The 25,966-nt window shown below is 44.8% G+C and overlaps 2 protein-coding genes across 4 annotated transcripts in view; one reads left to right on the top strand and one right to left on the bottom strand.

The window, feature by feature from the left end:
- Window positions 1-214: 214 nt before the first annotated feature.
- Window positions 215-25,966, bottom strand: part of GABRA5 (gamma-aminobutyric acid type A receptor subunit alpha5) — a 74,036-nt gene continuing 48,284 nt past the window's right edge. For all 3 annotated transcript variants that reach the window (XM_083610821.1, XM_083610822.1, XM_083610823.1), the window contains exons 7-10: window positions 15,658-15,801; window positions 9,004-9,156; window positions 6,273-6,484; window positions 215-5,071 (exon numbers count right to left, since the gene is read on the bottom strand). In XM_083610821.1, the coding sequence (XP_083466947.1) occupies window positions 4,775-5,071; window positions 6,273-6,484; window positions 9,004-9,156; window positions 15,658-15,801 (806 nt within the window). In that variant the 3' untranslated portion in view covers window positions 215-4,774. The remainder of the gene's footprint in view (window positions 5,072-6,272; window positions 6,485-9,003; window positions 9,157-15,657; window positions 15,802-25,966) is intronic.
- The window catches only part of GABRB3 (gamma-aminobutyric acid type A receptor subunit beta3), a 201,900-nt gene continuing 187,779 nt past the window's right edge, over window positions 11,846-25,966 (top strand). Inside the window, exon 1 of the mRNA XM_083610777.1 lies at window positions 11,846-12,180. Coding sequence (XP_083466903.1) covers window positions 12,080-12,180 — 101 coding nt within the window. The 5' untranslated portion in view covers window positions 11,846-12,079. The remainder of the gene's footprint in view (window positions 12,181-25,966) is intronic.

Below are 25,966 nucleotides of genomic sequence, written 5' to 3'. Positions count from 1 at the left end.
GCATTGTGTATTTGTGAGTTTCACTGGTAGTAGCGGTCATGGAGCTCTGAGGAGTCATGAATGTTGAATGGCACAGGTAGGTGGCCAACTGGATCAAGCCTCAAATACACATCGGGGAATGGAGCCTTCTTTCCTTGGCAAATTAAATTCCACAAACCTGTATGTTTCTAGCATCTGTTCCCACTGGTGGCAATCACAATTCAAGCTTTCGGCTGGTTTTTTTAAAAAAAAAACCTGGAACATTAATTCTCTCTATTAACCGTAAGTTTGGAAAAGATGACATTTTGCAACTGACTATCAAATGTATTCTTTTATTTAAACATTAAGATAAAATTACAAAAGCTACTGAAGCAATGGGTCTATGCAGGGAAAAGAAAGTAAAAATAACTCAAATTACACATGCAATCCTGAGCCTAGGCATGGTAATGCAGGAGTAGGTCCTGTTTAAATTCCATGGCACCTACTCCCAAGGAAGTGTGCAAAGGACTGCAGCCTGATGGTGTAAATCCTAGACATGTCTACTCGGAAGGAAGCCCCATGGACTTCAGTGGGACTTTCTCCCAGATCAATGTGTACAGGATTGCAGCCTTTATCATTCACCGATGAAGCAAAACATACAGGAAGCAATAGAAGTTTCCGAAAGGCATGATCCCCAACAAAATACTGAGATAGCTATTGGAAACAGCTGGCTTTTTTAAAAAAACAAACATAATTTCTCTCTCTCTCCCTCTCTGTCTTTTATTTATCAGAACATGACATCATTATACAATGCATTCTTTTTTCTTTCGAGAAGACATTCTAAATATGTTCGTATCACCCTAATGGAAATGAATACTAAGCGAATGAACAGTACGTTATATCTGGCGTAGTTGGTTCTAGTCTACTTTAAAAAATAAAAAAGTAATCTCATGCAATACATGTTTCGATTCTTCAACAATGATAATTAAGTGGTGGGGGTGGGGGGAATGTAGCTTGAATTTGAACAAAAGTATTTATTTCCCTGAAAGGCAAAATTCCTGTCACTTCTAATGAGCACGTAGGTAGTGGCTTTATTGTTCAAGTAATCAGTGAACCAGACTCTCAGCAAGCGCATATTAAAACTGGTCCGTGGGTTTCAAAATTCCTATGAGAATCTGGGTCAGTGGCATCATCTGTGCAATGAGAGATCTTCCACCAGGAACTTGCTACTGCGTAAGTTCCACTGGAATGGGATAATGGGAATGGCTCTCGCACAACTCCTGTTTGTCAAGTTGCAGGTCCATGTGAAAAAGTCCCTGGAGTGACCAGTGTGAGTATATATGGCAAAATCATTGCTCAATGCCCGATTTGTTGTCAACATGCTACTAGACTGGAAAACGGGTGGAATTTTGGGGGCTCAGCATTTCTGTCTACCTATAGGGTATATGTTTTTGTGTGTGTGCATGATAAAAGCCAGAGTTCATCTATAATTTTAAATAGCCTTTAGGAAGCTGGAATATTGGTAAACCATACTTTTTTTCTGCCCCAAAGCCTTAAGACTAAGTACAAACATGGGCTGGATCTACACTGACCAGTATAACGTTATTAGAACGATATTAGATATATCGTTCTAAAATGTCACAGGGCATATTTGTAAAATGAAGCACCTCTTACCTTTGTTTTTTGTTTTGCCAAAATGCTGCCCCTCCACTGCTGGTTGCTCTCTTGTCACATTGTAATAACGCATTTTGAATGTTAAAAGTCGGACACCATGTGTCCATATGGTTATCGAAACCATTCCTTACCCCTTTCTTAACATTAAAAAATGTGAGTGTAAATCCGCCCAGGGTCTTGAGTTTCATTCAGTTGCTGACTATAGTTACATCTGTTCTTATGTTCTGTGCTACTATAATGGTCTTTAAATATAATACCAGTTTCAAAGTTGTTGAACTGGTTATGGATTGTGGGTTGTTGTGGGGAGGCATTTCAGTTTGAGCATTTGCAAGGAAGGGGAGGAGAAAACAAATTTATAAACAGTACAAAGAAATAGCCCAATAAATACATTGTGGTCCCCAATAGTGCTGGGATCAAAAGTCGAACAAGATATACATTAAGGTAGCTAGCTAATTGAATTAGATTAGGGTTTACTTCCCTGATAAGGGCACTGCTTGATCTTGTTGTAGAATCTGGAATTTCTTGGAATAGTGGCAGAACAGTTCTGGACACATTGTAGGAGTGAAAAAAGGTGAATCTTGCAAGTGGGGGAACCACATTAGAAACCAGACCAGAGATGGGAAACCAATGTTTCTCCAGGGCTTGTTGGATTTCAACTCCCAGCATGGCCTGTGGTCATGGACTAGACATTTGGAAAAGGTAATAACCATAACTCAAAGTTCTTTCTGCCAGGTAGTGATAGGTGAATCTGTCAGTTCCAGTTTTTCTGTTTCTTGCTTCCCCCCAGCCTTAAGTGCCATTCTCCCCCATTTTCACAACAGTTTGAATCAAAATCACCAGCGTTTCAGTGCTTATTTTTCTTAATATACACGTTTTTGAATGCAATTTTGCCTAACATATACATCTTTTGCAAAGCAATTTTCCTAATACAATAATAATAGTAGTAATACTTTTTTTTATACCCCACCTGGGTATAAACACGATTAATTTAGGTCCATTAATTTCACTGCGCTTACTCTGAGCAGAACAACCCTCATTTTCACTAATATGTGCAGTTATATGCACATTTTGCTGTAGTATATGCATTTTGGTACACTTTACTTGATTGGAGAATTTAGAGAAGTGTGGATTTGAAAGCTGGCTGTGTTCTTATCGTGTTTCTGAAAGTGTGAATTAGGTAAACTTGCCTTTAAATATGAACTGAATCAAATTCTTCCCCATCCCTCCTGCAGGCGCCTGTTTACCATGAAAGTGATGGGAAGCCATCTGCTTTAGGTGACACATTCCTGATGGGCACAACTTTCCTGCTTTCAATGAAGAATTAGGTGGTGGCCTTATTTTCACTGAAAAAGTGTATTAAGGCTGCCAAGTCTTCTAAGTCCCAGCCTTTGAAGCTGCCTAAGTCTTCTGAAGCTAGGAGGCAGCCACTAGATCATGGGTAGGCAAGCTAAGGCCCGGGGGCTGGATCTGGCCCAATCGCCTTCTAAATCCGGCCCACAGACGTTCCAGGACTTAGCGTGTTTTTATATGAGTAGAATATGTGCTTTTATTTAAAATGCATCTCTGGGTTATTTGTGGGGCATAGGAATTCATTCATTCCCTCCCCTCAAAATATAGTCCAGCCCCCCACAAGGTCTGAGGGACAGTGGACCGGCCCCCTGCTGAAAAAGTTTGCTGACCCCTGTACTAGATATTTAGTTTGGCTTCATTCTTCCAGATAAATAGATTGAAGTCATGGTCATAGGCTATAATCAAGAGGCTATTACCTATGTATGAAAAGAATCTAGACCTGGGTCTCTAAAACCTGCACAGCTCCACTATGTGAGAAAAATGAAGGCCGATCCAAGATGCATTCACTCTACTCAATGACTAATCATTTCATACAGTGTTTCTCAAACTTGAGTCTCCAGCTGTTGCTGGACTACAACTCCCATAATCCCTGACCGCTTTTTCTGCTAGCTAGTCATGATGGGAGTTGTAGTCCAATGACAACTGGAGACCCAAGTATGAGAAACACTGATTTAATGACATAATCTAGAAATGGGCTATGGATTGTGCTCACTGCAGGGATCAATATTCCCATAGTTAGTTTTCCAGAAGCACCAATAATATTTGGCACTGCTAACCATGAGGTCCAGGCATGGGGAACCTGTGGTTCCTCAGATGTTATTGGTGGACACCAACTCCCATCATCTTGACCACTGGTCATGCTGGCTGGGGCTGATGGGAGTTGGAGGACGACAACATCTGCTCTGCTGTTGTACCCCATCCCTGAGGTAGGTAGAGCAATCATGTCGTGAGCTTCGCTCAAAAAGTACTGTGCTGTATGTCAGGAGTGTTACCTATTATGGCTCAAGTGAGGAGAAGCTTGCCACTGGGATGCCAGTCGCCGCAGCACTCATAATCAAATGCCCGGCCCGTTTCTCAGATTTGCAGCTGAACATGTGAACTGCTTTTGCTGAAAAGGTCTGCCTTACCATGAAGCGATGTGAGGCAAGATGAAGCCTGTGGTCTCTGATCTGTGATAGGTGTCCCACTCAACCATGCGCACGCAACCCAAGTGTACATATGTGGATCGCCACTAATCCAAAAACCTGCCAGGAGGAGCACAACACAAGAGATGGTGAACATCCACTTACATGTGCACAGCCAAGCTATGGGCCTGCAGGGTTCTGGATCCTAACCAGAATACTCCAGAACTGGCAAACTCCGAAATAACTTGTATGAACTTTTCTGCAACGGCAGAATCCACAGTTGCCACCGATATTTACATTCAAAGTATAAAAAACTGCAGATATGCAATATGCCCAAACGGTTTAAAAAATATACCCTATTTCATTTGTAAACTATCAATGCAAGTTACTCAGCAGCATAGAAGCCATGTCTCATGTCTTCTGTTGTCCTAGAAAGATTTGTGTCTGCTGCCGTTAATGTAATTGCCAGAAATATCTGAGGTTACATGTAGAAACAATCGAGGCAATAATATTTTTTTCTTTTTTCTTTTTGTACATATTGTTAAACATGCAAAAACTTCCTGAAGAATATTGCCCAAAGGTAGAAAGTCTTTTGGAACTCGAATTCTCCTTGGTAGAGTTTGTTTTTGCAAGTATGGCTAACACTTGATTCGAAAAGGTCCTTCCATTTATTTTGAAGAAGCATCTTTGATCACAGGCTCCCTGTTCAAATACGTAGCCCAATAGACTAAGTTAAAAGTTCCAAACAGGACCGGAAATACTATCCGGGACATCTTGTCAATCTTACTGATGCTGTTGTAGGTCTTTTTGTTTTCGGCTGGTTTTTCGGCGGGCTTGACTGGAATGGGAGCGGCGTTGGAGATTACTGCAGGGGCAGAGTCCTTTGGTAAGTTTAAGGTGGGGGTCATCCGTCCGGCAGGGTAAGTGTTCATGGCTCTGCTTGCCAACAATTCACGCTCTTTTTTCTGCCAAACAACAACAACAAAAAAGAACACTGGTGAAAAAAACAGAAATGCACACTTAGGACATGAAGAAAGATGAGGGCTGTATGCAGAGATTATGTATGCCTTAACACTGATAAAAGCAATTGAAGTGATTTAAAGAGGACTAAGCAGGTGTCTGTTTTGCATTCTTCTAGTGGATTCTTATCCTCGCTAAAACTGTAAGGGCACTTCAGATTCATAAACCAAGCAAAATAAACCCAGATTCTAAGAATGCTTTCACAAATACACATTTGAAAACATGTAAGTGGGGGGGGGGTAGTGTTTCACCACATCAATCTGATTGTACGGCAAGCAAATATTTTAAAGCACAACTAATTAAGCTTAATTCAGTTTGAGAATGCATCCTCTGGTTGGGTGTGTACAGAATTTATCTTAGCAAGAAGATACAGAGAGAATAAAAAAGGATTTTCTCCTTTACCATGCCTTAGGCTTGGAACTGGTCTCTTTCTTTCTTTCTTTTTTCAAAAAAAGGAGAAAGAAACCCCACCCAGATATTTTTGGTCCAGGCCAAAAAAGTATAGCAAAAAGCAGTCTTGATCTCAGATATTTAGGGCCTGAGGTAGAGCAGCAAATCTGTCCCTCAGCCCCAATCCACTTGGCCATCTCATGCCTGTATAAGCATGCAAGGAAGGTCATGTTATTTTGGTAGAAATTCCCATGAGTTCCTTTCCCTCTCTAGCTGTAACATACAATAACAGTAAATTACACCAGTAACTGTTTGCTGCCCTTTACTGATGCTCAGAATCAGCTGGTTGAGGCAGTTAGCTTACTCTGTCAAATGGTAGAACTGGCCCCATGACATCCATTGTCTCACTGAAGACAAAGGGATAGTTCCTTTGCTTAAGTAGCATTGTGAAATGTTAGGAGGGCGATCCAGTGGAATGGCACTGTAGAAGATCACAGCAACAAGGACACTTCCTGTAGATTATGTTCACTCGATTATTAACCAAGTCAGAGAGCTCCCACCTTCCTATTCAGGGTAACTATTCTATCTCTTCAAAGAGATGCATATCATAGAATTGATATTGCTGGAAGGACCTTGAGGATGATATAGTCCAATGCCCTCCAATACAGGAATATGCAACTGTCCCATACGGGGATCAAACCTGCAACCTTGGTGTTATCAGCACCATGCTCTAACCAATCGAGCAATCCAGGCTACCTTCTTTTTTGCAGCCTCTAATGCCTTCTTGCCATCCCAGGCCCAGCTTCTTTTTGTGAAATAGTTGACTGTGGCGAATTCAATCAGTGCAGAAAACACAAAGGCGTAGCACACGGCTATGAACCAGTCCATCGCGGTAGCGTAGGCCACTTTTGGTAGAGAGTTGCGGGCGCTGATGCTTAAAGTTGTCATGGTAAGGACCGTAGTGACCCCTTGAAAAGAAAAGAAGGAGCAACTTTTAGAATTACCTGTAAGCTGTGCATGCCTTAGGTCAGCCTTCTCCAGCTGGGTGCCTTCCATATGTTTCAGACTCCCATCAACCCCAGCCAGCATGGTCAACAATCAGGAACGATGGGAGCTGCAATCAGGGGTGGACCTTGGTAATATGGCGCCCTGTGCAAGGCCAAAATTTGATGCCCTCTCCAGCCCTCACAAGGGACGCGGGTGGCACTGTGAGTTAAACCACAGAGCCTTGGACTTGCCGATCAGAAGGTCAGCGGTTCGAATCCCTGCAACGGGGTGAGCTCCCGTTGCTTGGTCCCTGCTCCTGCCAACCTAGCAGTTCAAAAGTATGTCAAAGTGCAAGTAGATAAATAGATACCGCTCCAGCGGGAAGGTAAACGGTGTTTCCGTGTGCTGCTCTGGTTCGCCAGAAGCGGCTTAGTCATGCTGGCCACATGACCCGGAAGCTGTACGCCGGCTCCCTCGGCCAATAAAGCGAGATGAGTGCCGCAACCCCAGAGTCATCCACGACTGGACCTAATGGTCAGGGGTCCCTTTACCTTTACCTTTACCAGCCCTCACCCCACTTTCCCAAAGCTGGGTAAAAGGAACTGAGTTTGGGGAAGGAGGCAGAAGGGCTCTGGGAGGGTCCTAGAGCCCTCCTTCCTCCTCCTCAAAGCCTGGGAAGTTCTTGCCGCACTTTGGGAAGGTGGCAGGAGGACTCTGGGACTTGGCCCCTCGCCCCGGCCCCGGTGCTCCTACTCAAGGGAGTCAGGTTGAGGAAGGTTTGATTAGATGAACAGTGCTGGTTTTGAGCCTGGGACCCTGATACGAAGGAGGAACAGCTTTTCCCAAACATGTCCTCAGATCATCTTGGCAGGTCCTACTCCAAGTGTCCTCTCATCATGAAGTAGGGAGAGTGGCTCCAAGGGAAAGGACGTTCTCATCAGTAGCTTCCCATCTGCAGAATGCTCTCTGTAAAGAGGTTTTCCTGGTACAGTGGTACCTCGGGTTACATATGCTTCAGGTTACACACGCTTCAGGTTACACACTCCGCTAACCTAGAAATAGTGCTTCAGGTTAAGAACTTTGCTTCAGGATAAGAACAGAAATCGTGCTCCGGCAGCGCAGCAGCAGCAGGAGGCCCCATTAGCTAAAGTGGTGCTTCAGGTTAAGAACAGTTTCAGGTTAAGAACGGACCTCCGGAACAAATTAAGTACTTAACCCGAGGTACCACTGTACCTACACTTTAGATTTTCCATCTTCTCCCAAACCTTTCAACATCTTAAATACTGAACATCTTTTAGCATCTACCGACCTCACCGGCATTTCATATAAACACACCACTGGTTTTAGTTGCTGTGGGTTGATAGCAACTGATGAGTTTTTGCCTTGGAGGGGTGTTCTGCTGAAAAGCAAATTGTTGAATTGCAGGAATTGCAGTTTGATTTTGTTTTATCTTCCTTTGTATGCCCAATCCAATAAATATTTATTGCTTGTAGCCGCAGGCAATGGCAAATGCAGTAAAATGCCTATTAGCACAGGCCTAAAAACATGGATAAATGTACACCCTGACTTTGTATGTCACCTAGAGCCACATTTGCAATTAGGGGACGAAGAAATAAAATGAATAATTAATACTTCTAAAGATGGCGCTTGCTATTAAGCATTGATCGGCTCCTTGGAAATTGCAAAGCCTGATGCAGTGCGAGCGCCCCATATATCAAATCTAGAAACGTGCAATACTGAGGGAGGAAAATAGAAGTCATAATATGGAATGAAGACCTAAAACTGGATACTAACAGCATGTGGATCAGCGGCAGACATATGCCTGCAGAGACCTTCCAGGGTATCCCCAGGGTGCCCTCTCCATGCTGAAAGCAGGATTGAAGGAAGCATTCAATTGCAGCCTGTAGAACAGGTTGTGATGTGTGCTTGGCATCAGGGTGTGTGTGTGTGGTGTTAACAAGAGTTTCTCCATTTTACATATATGCCAACAAGTCCAAAGTGGTTGGTGATCATTGGCCTACATGATCTGGGTGGTTCTGGCAGTGAGGTTCCCCTGGCATGGTCAAAATCCATACAAAGTGAGTGGCCACTACTTCAATCAGGCAGGCTATGATAAAAGGGACACATAGTGTTTGGCTTCAGGAATAACTGTGCCCGCTGCACGCTGGCTGAGATGTAGGAATGCAGCTTCCTGTCCAATGGCGGACTCTAATGTTACATTTCCTTGCTTCTGTGATTGAAGCTGCATATAGGGCTGTGGCCCCCACTTCCTTCAGACCCTGCTTGTGGGGCTGAGGGGGTGGAGAGAAAAGGCAAGGAACTGCCTGAGACAGAGGCATGCACAGGGGGGAACTGGTTGGCAGGGGAAGAGTTAAGCATTGCCTCCTACCCAATGGTGAATGGTGGTTAGGTCACCAGGACACCTGATTAGGGTTCTCCTTCCCCTGCCTTAGAGTAAAGGTCACTTAAAAAAAACACCAGAGAGAAGTGAAATACTTGCCAAAGACTGTTCTAGCAGGGACAGATTCTCTGTTTAACCAAAATGATACTTGGGATAAGATCACCGTCATAATACAAGGAAGGTACGTCTGGATGACGAAATAGCCAATCTTTCTTTTCAGGTGAAAGTGTGCTCTCATTATAGTATATTCACCTAAGGTGGCAGAAGAGGAGAAAACAACACACATAAGTTATCAACAAAGGCCAGAGCACCGGTTCGCAAACAGCTGTCTTCTGTCTAGCAGTTCTTCCATATGACAATATTGGATGGTTCAAACAAAAGAAATGAACTGAGGACTTCTTTTTGTACTCATAAGCCACTGGCTGGGAACAAAAGCATACACACCATACATTTAAAATGCTCCACTCCAAAGAATCCTCAGAAATGTTTACCCCCAGGAGAATTACAATCCCCAGCACCCTTAACTACAGTTCCCAGGTCTGGGAGGGGGGCAGGTTGTGGTATAAAGTAAGGTGAGGACAGAGCCAAGCAAGACCCATCCGCTTGAAGCTTATTTCTAAGCTGAGATAATCTCTGGTACCCAAGCTTCGTAGACTTCGTTCATGATGTTTCAACTTGTGCTAGTACCCTGCCTACATACCCAGTTGTTGGTGAAGAAAAGTGACTTTCCATGGTCCCACTCAATCCATGTTGTGGCCCCACATGGATGCTGCTGGAAAATGCTTCCCCATAAGAGTTTATTTGTGGAGCAGCTAATGTGTAGAGCATTTATTTTGGAGCACTGCACAACTTATGGAGGAATCCTCATGCCTCTGCCACACATTTTCAGTGACAATTAGCACTGACAAGGATTCTCTCCCATTGTTGTGGAGGATCAATTAGTCTTTGTCCATCTAGTGCCCTCAAGAAGTTTTAGATTACAATGCCCATTAGAGGTGCCAACTTGAACAAAATAGATAGGTAGGCAGGTAAGCCCCACCCAACATAATTGATCACAAGATGTGATCAATTGAATGGCAATTTTATTGGGACTGCTGAAGGGACCTAGGAGTAGGCTCCTATGATTGTGATCTGAAACATCTGGAGGGCACCAGGTTGGCAAAGGCAGCAGTATAGCTATTGTCACATGGAAACATTACTATGGCTTCCACTGGAGGACCTGGTCTCAAGGGGTAAGGTCTGTATCATTTCCATGGAGAGTTCCTACCTCTTACAATTGTATAGCACGGTGATCTACAGACTGCAGACAATTGCTGTGTCCCAAATTACTGTCTCCTTGTAGCTTTAGTGACGACTTCACCAGGGCTAAATTCTATGCAAATTTACTCTATGCAATCCACTACACAGCTTAACACAGAATTTTCCTTTGATTCTAATAATCCATAAATATGTGGATCTATGTGCACCAGTAGAAAGGAGATGCCATAGTTTGCATAAAGGACTAATATGCTACCAATTTTTGCACCTGCTGAATACATGAAGTTGTTCAGCTCTGAAAGAACATAGTAATTCCTACCAAGCACACTTAAGGAGCTCCAGACTGTAGAGAGATTGTATGTGGTATGGATCTTGCAACAGGATTCACTCGAGGTGAGATGTATATTTTTGCTGCGATGAGAAACCTTGGCTAAAAGCTGAATATGCTGGATCTATAACATAGTCTGGTTTAAAATAAATAAATCAAGTCACCCACTAAAACTTAGTTAGGGTCTCATTTAGGGGTAAGCAGGCATCGAATGGGTCAAAGTGAGAGCAAGAAATGTATAGGAAAGTGTCATCCTTTTTCTCAAAAAACAACATCTGGCTTCCCAAAACTGGCAAGTTCTGCATCCTTTGAGTCCAGGTCTTTCCATCTGAGATCCACTGCAGAATCTCTTCTTGAGATTGGTGCTTCCTAGCAAAGACCTGCAGTGGCTGTCCCAAAAGCTGGTCCCATGGAGCCTGGCACCCTATCCCAAGTAAGGTGACCCACATGCAGAAGCAGCCCTCTGCATCATGCTCACCCCACTGAAAGCAACACATTATTTCTTTGTCCTTCCTCCAAGGAGGCCAAGGTAGCATGCATAGTTCTCCCCACCCCCATTTTATCCTCACAACCACCCTGCAATGTAGGTAAACGGAGAGTGAGCAATCGGCTTAAGATCACCAACGAACTTCACGGCTATGTGGGGATTCGAATCCCCATCTCCCGGGTCTTAATCCAACACTCTGACCACCGCACCACACTGGCTCCTTTGATTTCCAACAAGCATATTGCAGGCAGTATCCATGCATGATGTGGTTTTGGATTTTGGACCAATCTGATTTCAGTCCCCAGTGAAGACCAGAAGCAGCCCTCGCTGTGAGCACATCTGCTTCACATCACCCTGAACCTCCACCTTCTCACCAATTGTTGCATGGTCTAAAATTAAAATGGCATATTATTTATAGGTTGTGTGGTGCTGTGTGTGTGGGGGGGTGTTGTTGTTTTTTTCTTTTTAAGAAGCAATTGCAAAGGGGGGAAACGAGGCAGGAGCAAAATACGCAAACTGTGAAATTCTTTCACGGGTCTATGCTTGTTATTTTCAGATCCCACAGCTCTGTGGAAGGACAGAACATCTTGGAAATCCGTTCACAAGTAACCCCGATTACAAGCCTCCTGCGAGCTTGATGAAGCCCAGAAAATCCATAGCTGACTGATGCTTCCCCTGTGTAAAATCGGATTTTTGTATTTTGCTAATCCCTGGTTACAATCTGTGTCCTGCTCTTTGTGATCCACCCTGCAATCACAACCCAGCCCGCACAGATGTAACCTGGGACGTTAGCAAGGGGGGAAAGAAAGCAGAAGACGGGGAGGGGGAGAAAGAAAGGAAAACAAGCAAACCTATTGATGTTGAAAACCAACATTTTATTTGCTTAAACCTTTGCAAACCTTAAGGGAGGCGGTGCCCCCGGGGCACTAACATTTTGATTTCTGCTACGAATCTTGCTGCTTCCTTGAGGCTGAAGCTGTTTGCCCCCCTTCGCAAGTGCCCTGCAGAGTAGTGGCCGAGTTGAGTCCCCTGGCACCCTGGAGCGCCCACCGCTCGCTTGGGATTGTGGTTTTGCTCCGAGGAGCCGCGCACGACCCTAGGAGATGCCTCGGCACGCGCTCTGGATCTTCCTCCTGGCGATTCTGAAGGCGAGAGGGGAGCTGCCTTTCATCGCAGAGAACAATGCCGCGATGATGGTGAACTGGTAAGAAACTCGGCCGCCTGCTGCTGCTGCTGCTACCTGCCCGCCCTGGTTTCATCGTGCAGGTGCTCCTCTAACTTCCACCATCCCTCCTCCCCTGCCCCAAACAAAACGAAAGCTTTTTGACTTGTGGATCGGTGCGCGCTTATTTTGTGGAGCTCTGGATGTGAGGTTTGGGGGGAATCGGTGCGAGCTTAGCTTTGATCAGACAATTGCCAGGTTTGTGGCGCTCCGCGCGAAGTTCCGTTCCGCCGCCGCCCCTTCCTCCTTGCCTCCCCCCCCCTTACTGTCGCCCTTTGGATTTCAAAAGCAGCCCGCTGGGCTCTCGACGGGTCGCCGCTTGGGAAGAGCTGCGGACGCCTTTGCTGATGCGAACGAGGCAGCTTGGAGCTGTGCCATCGCTTCTCCTTCCCATTAGCCCCGTGTCTGCCTTTGTCTGCATGAAGGGATCCCTTAAAAATAGCCCTTCCCCTGATCGAAGAGGCAGCTCCTCCGCCCCACCCCCGGGGGACCCTGCTGGTTTTCCTTCGGAGGTCTGCGCCACCACCCCGGGGACAAAGGAGCCCCGCGTTTCCTTCGGCGGCGTCTCCCCCGATGGGCGCAGCGTGCGGCCCCCTCGCTCCCTCCGCCCCGGGCGCGGTGCTTAGTTTCTAATTACCGCACAACGCCTTCCCCGCCTCGTTCCCAGCAGCGAAGGCGAGGCCGTTATGTAACCTGTTGCAGCCCCTCTGTCTGTCGCCCCCATGTGACTCCCGGACCTCGGTCCGGGGCCGCGGCCCTCCCTCCTCCGCCCCCTCCGAACGCGCTGCAGCCAATCGCCGGCCAGGATTGCCCTGACATAGAACCCCGAGCCAGGCCTGGAGCGGGGGAGGGGGGGTCTCACGTGGGTGGCTGGGCGCGGGATTAAAGCTTCTTTAGTTCCCTAATGCTGCCACATCTGGCGCCTCCACTTCCAGTTAGGGAGGAAATGGGAGAATCCTTCGGGTTAGCGCCTCCTTTGCAGCCACGTGGTCCTTCGGACACGCTGCAAAGCCAGGCAACAGCTGCCACTTCCTCCCCCCCCTCTCTACCCCGCCCGCCTCCAAATGCGTTTCATCAAACAAATCATTTTAAAGCTCGAGAGAGAGAGAGAGAGGGAGAGATCAAAACGCGTAGGCGGTTGTTCGCCTCCTGCAGGAGGGGAATAAGCCGGCACGAGCGAAAGCAGCCTCTGCAAAACGCGGGGGAAGCTGCGGGCGCCTCGTCCCCGGTTCCCCTCAAGGGCCTTCCTTTCCTTAGCGCCCAAGTGTCGGACTATGCTGCTGCTGTTGCCGCAGAAGATTTGGCCTTGGTGGAGCAGCTGCACGAAGGCAGCCATCCATCCAACAGGTGCAGCTTTCCCCTGGTTGTAGAGATGTGCCTCTTGGATTTGTGCTCATGCAGCTGTTAGAGACAGGGTGGAAAATATGGCAAGTTCAAGAGGTATTCGAGGATTGATTTATGCTGCTTGCTAGGTGTGTCCCGTATTCAGGACATGGACAAAGAATAGCATTTCCTTTGGATTGCTAGGTTGCTGTCACTTTTAGAGCAGGAGTGGGGAACTGTGGGGCCCTTTGGATGTTGCTGAACCTCAACTCTCATCAGCTTCAGCTGATAGGGCCCGTGGGAACTGTAGTTCAACAGTATCTGGCAGGCCACAGGTTCCCCATCTCTGTGTTTCCCCCCACTGAACATAGTCCCATAGACTAAGCTCCTTTATCACCACAATACCTATAGCTGCCTTTGCGTACATACCCAAGCTTTTCATACCTTTTCACTCTGTATTAATTAAATGAGAATCACTACGGTCTCATGCACATGTGTAGCCAGGCACGGACGGTAGATTGGAATCCTCCTCCACACACCTAAAAGAGTGTGTGGTGTAGGCTAAGCAGCACATTCATCAGCCTAGATGTGTGATGGCCCAAATCGAACACAAGAAAAAGCATGCAAAATCGGGGAGTCTTTGCATGACACACTTGTGTCACACCTATATGGTAGAGAAAGGCTGAAAATGCATGTGGCATTTTGGATCCTGGACGCTGTCCGAGCATGAATTGGGCATACCACAACCTGACTGCATGCTCACAGTCATTAAAGCCACTGAATTGTTGGTGCACACATGCAGTGTTCTCACTTGAGCACTGCAGTATCCAGTGGTGACTTGCATGGGGGAACGAGGCATCACAGGTCAAGAGTTTCTGTATCAGCTTCTCCTCCTGCAGGGATGGGGAACATGTAGTTCTCTCTAGAGGCTGTTGAACTCTTGACTCTCATCAGCCCCAGACAACATGGGGCTGGGAGTCTGGGATGATGGAAGCTGTTGTCCACCAAAATGGGAAGAGCTGCAGTTCCCTATTCCTGTCACTAGGCTTTTCAGTGGGTTCTGCTCAAGCAAATGGTATATATGCATGCTTGAGCAAGTATTGCCGCCTTTTCCAACCCACACCCGAACAAGGCAGCAGTGTGCGGTGGTTAGAATGCTGGGTTCTAATGCCCAGTTAGCCATGAAGCTTGCTGAGTGACCTTGGGGGCCCGTCACATCCTCTCAGCCTAACCCACCTCACAGGGTTGTTGTGAAAAATTAATGGTGAGGGGGAGAATGCTTGAGCTCCTTGGAGCAACGCTGGAATACAGATGCAATGATACATAAATATCACGGGCAAGGGAGACCAATTATTTAATCCACACTCACTGTGAGAACAAAAGAGGGACCTTAAAAATGTGCCTGAAATTTCCAGAAGTAAGCTTCTCATTTTCCACATTGACTAAAACATCGGAGGTCCAGGTGGCTTCAGTGCTAGGAGTGCTTTCTACCAGCTTTGGCTGAGGTGCCACCCACAGCCAATCATATAATTTAGGTACAGTGGTTCATGCCTTGGTACCCTCAATACTTGATTATTTCAATGCACTTCAGTCTGCCCTTGAAGTTGATCCTGAAGCTGCAGCTGGTGCTGAATGCAGCTGCTAGATTGCTATGTGGAAAAGACTACTATTATCATGTAACACCTTTGTTCAGGGAATTGCAGTGGCTGCCAATATGCTACCAGGCCAAGCTCAATGTTTTATTTTTGGTATATGCAGTAACATCCTCTGCATCTCAAGACCAGGTAACCTGAGAGACCAGCTCTCACTCCACACCACTGTTAGACCACAACAGTCCACAACTGCTGACAGTATCCCATGGCTAAGTGGGTCAGTTGGCTTTCAGTGTCGTTGCACCGTGTGTTTTTTTAATGGTGCAATACCAAGATAGGAAAAAAACCTGATTATTTTCTAGCTTGGTATTGTTTTTGAATTTGTCCACAACCAGCATTTTGAATCTGCCTGACTCTTGTTTCATTCTGATATTCTAATGCTTCTGTGATGTGTTACTTAGATGTTTTGATGTTCAGGAATCTAAACCGTTTGCAAAAATAAACACATGAGTTGCCAAAAACAGCATCCCTTCTCCCTCCTCACCTGTACTGGTACTGATGTTCTCAGAACCGACAGTTTGCCCCATCAAGTGATACTGGTTGAGCCTTGAACCGTCTTCTGCTACTACCACGGATGCAGCTGGGCTGTGAGTCCACACATAGATCACTTCGGAATTGGGATAAGCATCTGGCAAAAAGAGCATGTGAGAAATTGAGTCTGGAGATTAATATTCATAGACTTGAAATCTTACTCGATAAGCAGGGCTTAATTCCAAAGCTCAGCTCCAGAATCTCTTGCTAGTGTCAGGATTCAGCCCTGCACACATTTTATTCTAACATCAATGGAGACTGAGAGCTTGGTATTTCCCCCCTCCCCACCTAGTCCTCACACATTCTAGATCTGTTGCATATTTTTGCTCTGAAAAACACTTTTTGAGCAACTGGTTTCTTTCTGAAAATAAAAGCTCATTATAGGTTTATTCTAGACAGCCCCATAGTGTGTCCATGCGAAAATGGGTGAAAACAGATGTAGGCAGTCCCAGCAATGGGGGCAGTATCTGCACCTGCCCAGTGACACTGTGGGTGGATATATACCCAGATTGCAAGCACCACCATTCACCTCGAACATGTGCATGGAGGAAAATGTGTGGATATCCTAATTGGGGAGGGTTTCTAAATGCATACCAAGTAACTGCCCCCACCTTTGCGGACAGCAGAATTTAGAATCAATCAAATGAAAGCAGCTTATTAAAGACAAACATGGAAGATTCCAGGCTGAGGAAAACTACATATTTGTGCTACAAATGGGTTAGTGTGATACATCCAAAGACTGAGGATATGCATGGTGACCAAAAGGGGATCTTGTATAGTGGCAGATAGAGAGAGAAGGTTTTCGGGCAGAGTGTTTAGACACAAATCTCTCCCTTTATGGAAATTCAGCACCAGTTTTCAACTGTAATGGAAAATGCTCTTGTAAATGTATACCCTTTCTTATTCCTAGGCCTCGGGAACTATCATAATGTTTCCATATTTCATTACTCATTTAGCCTGCAAGGTAGTGACTACTATATCTTATAGATGGGAAGCGGAGACTGGGAAACAGTCAATTTCACAGAGCCATTCATCAGCGAATGGCTGTGATGAGCCTCCAAGCATTTCAAAATTCCTGTGCAGAAGGCAATTCCATTAACATTCAAATGGTGAGCAGATCAGCACATGTCTTCTCCAAATTGCACAACAGGCTGCGACTTCTGAGCTTGTGTGCACCCTATTTATATGACAAAACAGCGGTGCATGCGATTGTCATGTGAGGTTGCCTATATGAGACTTGCATGCCTGTTACAAAATTGATTGTAATTTTTCTTTTGCTCTGAAACAGTCAATCAGTATAAGGATTCACTAAACAGGAGTGGGGGTTTCTAAAATCCGTGTAGCTTTCAATATAGCATAGGGAAATATATATGTCAAGCCTCCATGGATTGTAACCAGAGCTGGCTCCATTTTTTGTAGGTCCCAGGCAGTAGCTCAGCCATAGAGTATTTGCTTTGAATGCAGAAGATCTCAGGCCTCTCCAGGTAGGACTAGGAGAGACTCCTGTCTACAATCTTGGGAAGCTGCTGAGAAGGAGTAGGCACTGTTATCCCTGACCATTAACCAGGATGGTTCTCCAACAATATCTGCAGGGCCACAAGTTTGGATTCTACTATACACAATACTGACCTTGATGGACCAATGGTTTGACTCAGTATCAGGTAGCTCAATGAGTTCTATCTCCTGTAGGTTCCTACTCTGCCATATAATAACACAAGCATATTAGCAGGGTGGCCTCTGAAGAAAGGGACCAGGTGCCTGGGATATCATGTTCCCCCTGCCTGCTGTGTGCTATTGACATGCCAACTTGAGATCAGCAGCAGATGAGCTGCAACTAGCTTTCTGTGGGGGGAGAGCAGCTGGGGAGGGCAGGACTTCGAGCCTGGTGCTGATGGGTGACTACTGTTGCTTCAGAACCAGCCAGGTTGGTTGGCCTGGGGATTCTTCTTCTTTCTTCTTCTTCTTCGTCTTCGTCTTCTTCATTTCCTCCTCCTCCTCCTCCTCCTCCTCCTCCTCCTCTTCCTCCTCCTCCTCCTCTTCCTTCCATCACTCTGGTCATGGCACCACTGCTGTGCCCACCTGAGAGTGACTGCGTGACTTTCATAGCTTTATTTGAGCCTGTGCACAAGAAAGACCAAAGATGGCAAGTAGTTCCCTACAAGCAATGGTGGCCTTATTGTGCCAACCTCAGTGTTGATAAGATGCCAGGCTAGCTGCTGCTACCCACCAGTCATATTCAGTAGTCCACCCACAGCTGGTACGCCTCTTGGGTTTTCTGTCTGCCTGGGGTTGCGAAGGCATAGGCATTGTCAGAATATATGGCTGGGGGCTATATTTGGCTTAGGACAGGGTGGGAGCAAACATTGTACAGGCCTGATTTAAATGCTGGAAGGAGGATATATATCAAGAAGAGCCTTATTGAGCAAATTAGGAGAATTGATAATAATAATAATAATAATAATAATAATAATAATAATAATAATAATAATTTATTATTTATACCCCGCCCATCTGGCTGGGCCTCCCCAGCCACTCTGGGCGGCTTCCATAGAAACCAAAAATACAGTAAAATATCACACGTTAAAAACTTCCCTGAACAGGGCTGCCTTAAGATGTCTTCTGAATGTCAGGTAGTTCTTTATCGCTTTGACATCTGCTGGAAGGGCGTTCCACAGGGCGGGCGCCACTACCGAGAAGGCCCTCTGCCTGGTTCCCTGTAGCTTTGCTTCTCGCAATGAGGGAACCGCCAGAAGGCCCTCGGCGCTGGACCTCAGCGTCCGGGCAGAATGATGGGGGTGGAGATGCTCCTTCAGGTATACTGGGCCGAGGCCGTTTAATTAATTGCTATAAGAGCTGTATAAAACTTCAAGCTGTAGGAAGGTAATTGCATCACTCCTAAATAAGCAGCGCAGAATCTCTAAGAGAAAAAAATGGTGCTGCTTTCAGCCTAGGGGTTCGTGTTTCATTATGTGATTTTGAAGTATTTTAACAATGCAGCCTGTGTTATCTTGCACAATGTAAGGAAAAGAGAGAGGATGTTCAAACTTCATCATACTCTCTTAGCTTCCTTATGATTTTACGTCCATATAACTAATAATACTACAACTGTAATTCAGGAAAACAAGTTTTTGGTACTAATTTGATATTTCTCGAAAGAGTTATTCGTACCAGCTGCAATTTTTATTTTATTTTAAAGGATATTCAAGGGACATAAAGAGGGGGTGCAATGTGTAATAGCCACAATATATAACAGCCAGATCCCTTGGTTTTTGCATTCATGGTATTCTTCCCCTCCCCCCACCCCACAATAATAAATAAGTGAAGTGAGCACCTTAAGGTGAAAGGATTATGGCTATGAGGCAAAACGAGGCTATAACAATGTTCCCAAATGTCTAATTTATTAACAAATTAACAATTCCTGTTTTAAACCATTACAGTATAGGGAAACAAACATTGGGGAAGAAGAATACACAATTCCTACTCTTGTAACATGGAACACTTATTGGATGGATATGAAGTTGCCTGCAGGGAGTGGGGGAATAAGCATTTCAAATGGTAATAACATTGCCAAATTGGAACAGTATTCCAATTTGACATATTTTGGCCTGAGTACCACTACTGGTGCGATTCGCACATCCAATGTGACTTTTACAATGCAGACTTGGCTTGCAATAGTAGCCCCCTCCTCAGTTTTCCTGGATCTCCAGTACTTTCTGTCCCCCTTCCTTCCTTCCTCTTGCTCATTGATGTTAATATTTATAGTGGAATATTTATTTTTGGATGCAACATTTGATCTGGAATGAATCTGAAAATTGATTCTGAACTGCGCGTTGACAGTGGCTGCATAATTATCTCTCTAGGGGAAGCAGCCAGAATCGGTTATTTCGGCTGCTATTGTTTTTTCCTTTGTGCGCTCTCCTGCTACGCTTGCCGACTTATTGTCACTATAAATCTCGCTTTTTAAAAGGGCCCTAATGGCTGAGCATTGAAAGAGGATGATTTTGAAGCCACATCTTTAGAAACTGAAACTATACAGGGCAGTTTTAAATAGACTGGAGCTCTTGTAAGCATGACAACAGGGCAGTGACTTCCAAAGAACAATAAAGTATGGGAGCTCAATTGGGTGGAGTCCAGCATCCAAAATCATGTTACTTTGATGTAGGTTTAACCACAAGTGTTGGTTCTAAATAAGGTTGTTGTTAAGTTGTGGGTGAACATATCAGACAACACAGCGATTCTTCAGACAGCTCTTGTTTATTCACAGGCCAGAACAGAACTGAACTGAAGGGTTCAGCCAACCTGCTTATATAGAGCTCAACTACAAAACAACAGTAACAACTTTCTGTTACTATCCAATCACTGAACGTCACTTTCAATTCCTTATTTGCATATGTGGACCTGAGTGAAAACTATCTACAGTATCTATCTACAGAGTGAGAACTTCAGTACACAACAGTTGCCACCTTTGGTCAGCCAAAATATGGGACAGGTCGGGGGTAGGGATTGGGGGGCCCACCAAATCCTGCCCCCTTGTAGAGACGAGTTTCCCAAATTTGGCCTCCCAACTCCCTCACCACCCTGGCCCCACTCTTCCCCTTAACTCACATAGACAGGCAGGGGCCAGCTCCCATGGGAGACTTGAGCTACAGCTCTAGCCTCTTGCCCATGCTGGTGTCAGAAGAGGCTCGAGCATGGAGGAGGGAGGAGGAGAGGTCAGATCAGAGTGGCAGAGGGAGTCAAGTGAGAGCGGACTTGCACAATGTTAAATCAGTAGCTGGCAGCTGAGGAGGTCTCTCCTTTTCCCTTTTTTCTATTGTCGCTCACGCCAGGCTGGGCTCCTTGTCAGCTGCACCAACAGTGATGCAACCACAATTTTGGCTGGCCGAACTCAAATACGGGGGGGGGGGGGGAGGCGTCCTGTCTGAAGTCCAAAGGGGACAGGAGACATTTTTGTCTCAAAACAGGGCAATCCCGTTTTTTAGGGGCTGGTGTCAACCCTCATTCTTAAAAAAGCTGTAAATCAGGGCTGGGGAGGGAGGGAACTAAAGTTTGCATACACTTTCTACCAAATATGTAAATCTAAGTATCAAATTAAAATATAAGAGATTTATAAAAATAAATGTTATCAGGTTATTTTGTATAGTACTATGCATAATGGCTGCCCCTGTTTTTGTGGAACAGCATCCATGTTGAAATATGACAGGCACGCACTACTAATCCTATTCAAAGCTGGAGTTTCCAGCGGTGATAGTAAACCCCCGTAAACCAGTGTGGCACAGTCAGTGACTGGTGATGAACAAGAGAAAGCATAGCATAGCAGACAGCTTCTGATAGTTCAGCTGCATGACCAAGCTCCAGCTTCTAGAAGGCGGCAAAATAAGCAAATCAATCTTATGATCTCCAGCCAAATGCGGGCTGAAGGAAAATGGTGTCGTTACCCAATTATTGTATGCAGTCGGAGCCGTGAAATCAAAGCCATCTCCAAACATTGCCAGTAGAGCATTTCATTTGTGTTATGTAGGGAATAGCCACCCCACCAGCCATTCTGATGTAGATCAATGTTTTTCACTCCCCCCCCCATTGTGTGCCTTAGGAGGTTTTACATTCAAAGGCACAATATAATTCTCAAATAAATAAATAAGAAACGAAGATTGCTCTCACATGTGCTTACGATGGGGGCATAAGGCCTTGTATGTGCAAGGACTGTACGGTAAAATAATGTCTATAGTTCTTGACTGTTTTCTTTATTTACAAATTATTGGCTTGCTATTCACCTACGAAGGGGTTCCGTTTCCCTTTCTAGAAGACAATATCTTCTGCTAGGGACAAAGTGGTGTTTGGAAAACAAATGATTGATCAGTGGAGGCTGATTCATTTGAGTTTAGTGGGACAGCAACCTACTTGCCCTTTCTGCCCTCATAGAATCATAGAGTTGGAAGAGACCACAAGGGCCATCGAGTCCAACCCCCCGCCAAGCAGGAAACACCATCAGAGCACTCCTGACATATGGTTGTCAAGCCTCTGCTTAAAGTTAACTCTCTCTTGGCTGCCTTCTTTCTTACAGCTACAGTGGTACCTCGGGTTACATATGCTTCAGGTTACAGACTCCACTAACCCAGAAATAGTGCTTCAAGTTAAGAACTTTGCTTCAGGATGAGAACAGAAATGGTGCTCCGGCGGCGCAGCAGCAGCAGGAGGCCCCATTAGCTAAAGTGGTGCTTCAGGTTAAGAACAGTTTCAGGTTAAGAACGGACCTCTGGAACGAATTAAGTACTTAACCCAAGGTACCACTGTACTCGGGAGATGCTTCTGCCTATCATTGGCTCTGGCTCCACCTACTTGTTTGTTTGTTTGTTTGTTTGTTTGTTTGTCAACCCAGCAGTCCCAATGGGCACATCGCCCCCTGTTTCTTTCAAGGGCAGCCCAGTTTATGCTACTGCGGCTTTCACACTGCTAGCGCAACAGTGTTCCTCATACCAAATACATCAAGTGTGAACAATGTACCTGCATCTTTGAACACACATGTATGTGTACCCAGTTCAGGTCAAGTTCCCACTACACAGGTGTGTATGCAATGCATACTTTATATTGTTGTTGTTGTGGGAAACACTGGTTTACCTGCAGTGGTTGTACCTAAAAGCTGAGCTGAAACTGGGAGGGGAGAGACACATCATTATTTTTTTCATCCAATGGAAAAAGTGCCTCCCCCTTTACCCAGTCATTCAGGTCCCTCAACAGTGACTGAAAACGTCTGCAGAGTGCATTTCTGTTGTCAAGGCCCATGCTCTCTGTCTTGCCAATGCAGCATAGTTCCCTTGGCATATGTGCGTTTCCTCCCCACACTAATTCATACCAGGGGCAAAGTGCCAGCTTCAATTGTCCATAGTGTTGTTAACACGTAGCCAGATCTGAATGTTGCTATGATGTCATCACATTCCCTGTGTGATCCCTGACTGTCTAGGATTACTCAGGGAAGAAGAGACCCCAGAGGAAAGGGGAAAGCACTAAGCAGAACCAGAAATGGAAACCAATGAATGCGCACCTCAGAAAAGCAGAGGGAAAAGGTACTGCTTGAGGGAAGCATTCTACAGACCCAGTTGCCTCACATTCCCCATTGTATGTTTGTGGCAAAAAAATGGCACATCTCTTATCAACCATGCTAAAGATGTTCTGGGTAGAGTTGACAGCAGTTCTGTTGTTCTTGCAAGAGTGTTTGACTTCTGCCCCCACTCCTGAAATTCCACAGCAGGATGCTCAACGTTGTGGGCTTTGGAAGTGGCAGATGCTGTGCCATGTCACGCTAACACATCTTGAGAGCTTACTTAATTTGATTTAAAAGCTTTATCTCTGCCCCAAGGCTGAGGGTCAGTAGCTTTCTCCTCTCTGACTATGGTCCTGCACAATACCAGAGAGGCACTAAGGCATTCAAGAAGACAAGGTTTTTAATGGCCTAAATTCTTGTCTGGATGGAAGTAAAAGCTACTCATTATAGAATGCGGATGACTGCTAAATAACCAGTAGTGCAGCAGCAACAGCTTCTTAACATATACTGCAGTAGTAGAAGGAAATTGTTTCGAGTCTGCAGGCAAAATGCTGGGGTCACTGTTATCTCAGCATGGAGTACTTGGAATGCATGATACTATAAAATGCTTTTCAGACAGAGGGCTAATGTAATGATTGGAGTTTGCAAATTCCAAACACTTTGTCGTTAATAATGGAAATATTTTCAATGTAACAAAATGATACTTTTTTAAGAGGAGTGAAAGATGGGAATTGGTATAAAACAATACAGTGTACTGTACTTTAAATTGAGAACAATATACATACGCAAAGTCAAATATTCAAGTTTTGATTTGCAGTTTTTCCCACTGTTAGTTACGTAATAATCACCGTCATTTTACTTCCTGCATCCCTCTAACCTCGCTGTTAGCTGTCACTCCAAAGCCACACCTATCTCTTTAACTCAGAATTAACACTTCATACATCCGATGATCACAGACTTTTATGCCTTAATAACACAGATAGTTTTTAAGCTGACACAAGACACTTTTTTGTCTTTGCTGCAACAGATCAACTAGGGCTGCCATACATCTGGAATTTTCCAGACATTGCTGGGATTCTACAAAAATAGCACCTGGGCGGAATTTTCAGAATTCAGTTTAAATGTCTGGGAAAAGTCGGGCATATGGCAGCCCATTTTGGAAGTGTTGAATTTTTTGGCAAATTTCCTATAAAAAGTTCAACAATTTTGGCAAAAAAAAGCTCGATGACTTTTTGTCCAAATTTTCTCTTGTGAAATATGACAAACCTAGTTCTGATCTTGCAAATGATTCGGTTCAAATAAGCTCTCTGCTAGATACATGTAAATAAGCCAAACAAGCCTTATTACAGCAACTACTGAACAATACCAACACTATGTATTTTTTAAAAAAATGATGTGGTCCTAAACACATCATTCTGCAAAGGATCCAAATAATTTTTCCGTTAAAACAGCAATCACCGTTTTCAGTTATCTCTTAGCATGCAAGCAAGACTACATGAGATACAAATCAGAGATACAGAATATAATCAAAGTGATGTAGATGTGCACATTTTAACACAAAGCATGCAAGCTACAGAACCTTGTTTTGATAGGGCAGTTTCCTAGGAGAGTTGCATATACGAAATTGAAGAAAATAAGGCAAAAGACTTGCTGAATGTTGTCATTAACTTCTTTGGAGCTGCTTCAGAGCCTTCCCATCCCCTGCCAGGCCCTCCTGGGCACGCAGAACTATGGCCAAACCAATGATTTGAATACATCTCCCATTACTATCCTTACGGCAGCATCAACAATAAAGACTTGCATTTCAAATCCTAATTTCAGTGCATTTTTTATTTCACCCATGGAGATATTCACGTGGAATGAAATATCCATGAGGGTTTTGCGAGAAAGATTCATAAGCAGGAGACAAAACTCCTGTCCAAGGACGTTTCCCTCAAGGCCCATCATGTATTCTCGTGGAAACAAAGCTTTACAAGAGAGCTTTGTGACAGTTTCTTGCTTGGGTGGGCAAGACTTTTAAGTGTTCCACATTTTGGGAGTGGATCATTATAGCATGCTTTGTGTAGGCCTGGCTTCCAGATGGAAGCTTTAGACCTGTCTCAGCACCTGTTTTCAGAAGCCTGACAACAGCTTACAGCTTTCTGTGCCCTGTATTGCTTCTTTTCTTCAGTAAGTGTAATTGCAAGTTTATACTAACAGCACACAAAGCCATGTCTTCTATTGTGTCTCCTACTAAAGCAAAGGCATACAGGTCTGTTTCTCGGAAATTTCTGTCATTCCTGTAACTCTAATAGTCATCTCTCAACTAAGATGATGGGCTTTTGATTAAAGGGGAAGTCTACCATCAATGTGAGCGCATTCAAACTGGAACCCAATACAAACATTTCTGTTGGCTTTTCATTGGCATGAGATTAAGGAAGTATATTTTTTTGAATCTGAGGCTATTCAGTCAAGCAAACAAGCAGATGAGAGGAGCCACAGAGACAGGATGGGAGATAACACGATAAAACAGATTCATTGTTTAGAATTTCAGAGAATACAGGTACAAGAACAAGCAGGTACCTGATATCCGCTAACAACACAAACAGAAAAGTCCTCTTCAGGAGTTCAGTCTGAAGATGCAGAGGCAAAAATTGTAGAAGAAGGTCCTTGGACAGAGGCAAGCCTTGCCCCCAACAGCTATGCCAGCTTCACATGATGGTTTGAAGGGAACTTCTAAGCACATTTGGCTGGATACACTCAGAAGTTTCCTCATGACTGGGAACCCAGCCACTATCAGGCTCCCTGATTCCAAGAAAGCTGTTACATATGTTCAGCTAAATATGCTCACAAGCCCTCTTCAGACCTTCCCTCTCAATGCTGGAAGACTAAAGCAGGAGGGTGTATGCTCAGTCCATGTGGGGAGGCAGGGGCGGCTGCATAAGTGCCCCTGCCCCAGTTTTTGTCCTCCACATATTCATGCCAAAAGAGGGCTCTTGTCATTTTGTTCTGAATCTAACTGATGATATCATAGGAGAACCTTGGGCCAGTCACCATTTCTCAGCCTAATTTACCTCACAGAGTTGTTGCAAGGATCCAATAGGGAAGGGGAGAACCATAGAAGCAACCTTGAGCTTTTTGGATAAAAGACAGGAAATAAATATAACAACAAGAAAAACAGTAATTGTTCCTTATGCCCTTTAAAAGTCCTTCCCGCTTCTTCCTTGCTTCATTTTCTTTG

The sequence above is a fragment of the Podarcis filfolensis genome (genome assembly GCF_964270895.1).
Source record: "Podarcis filfolensis genome assembly, chromosome: 4".
In the NCBI taxonomy this organism is placed as follows: Eukaryota; Metazoa; Chordata; class Lepidosauria; order Squamata; family Lacertidae; genus Podarcis; species Podarcis filfolensis.
The sequence above is the reverse complement of the archived record's forward strand: the minus strand, read 5'-3'. Positions and strand labels throughout refer to the sequence as shown.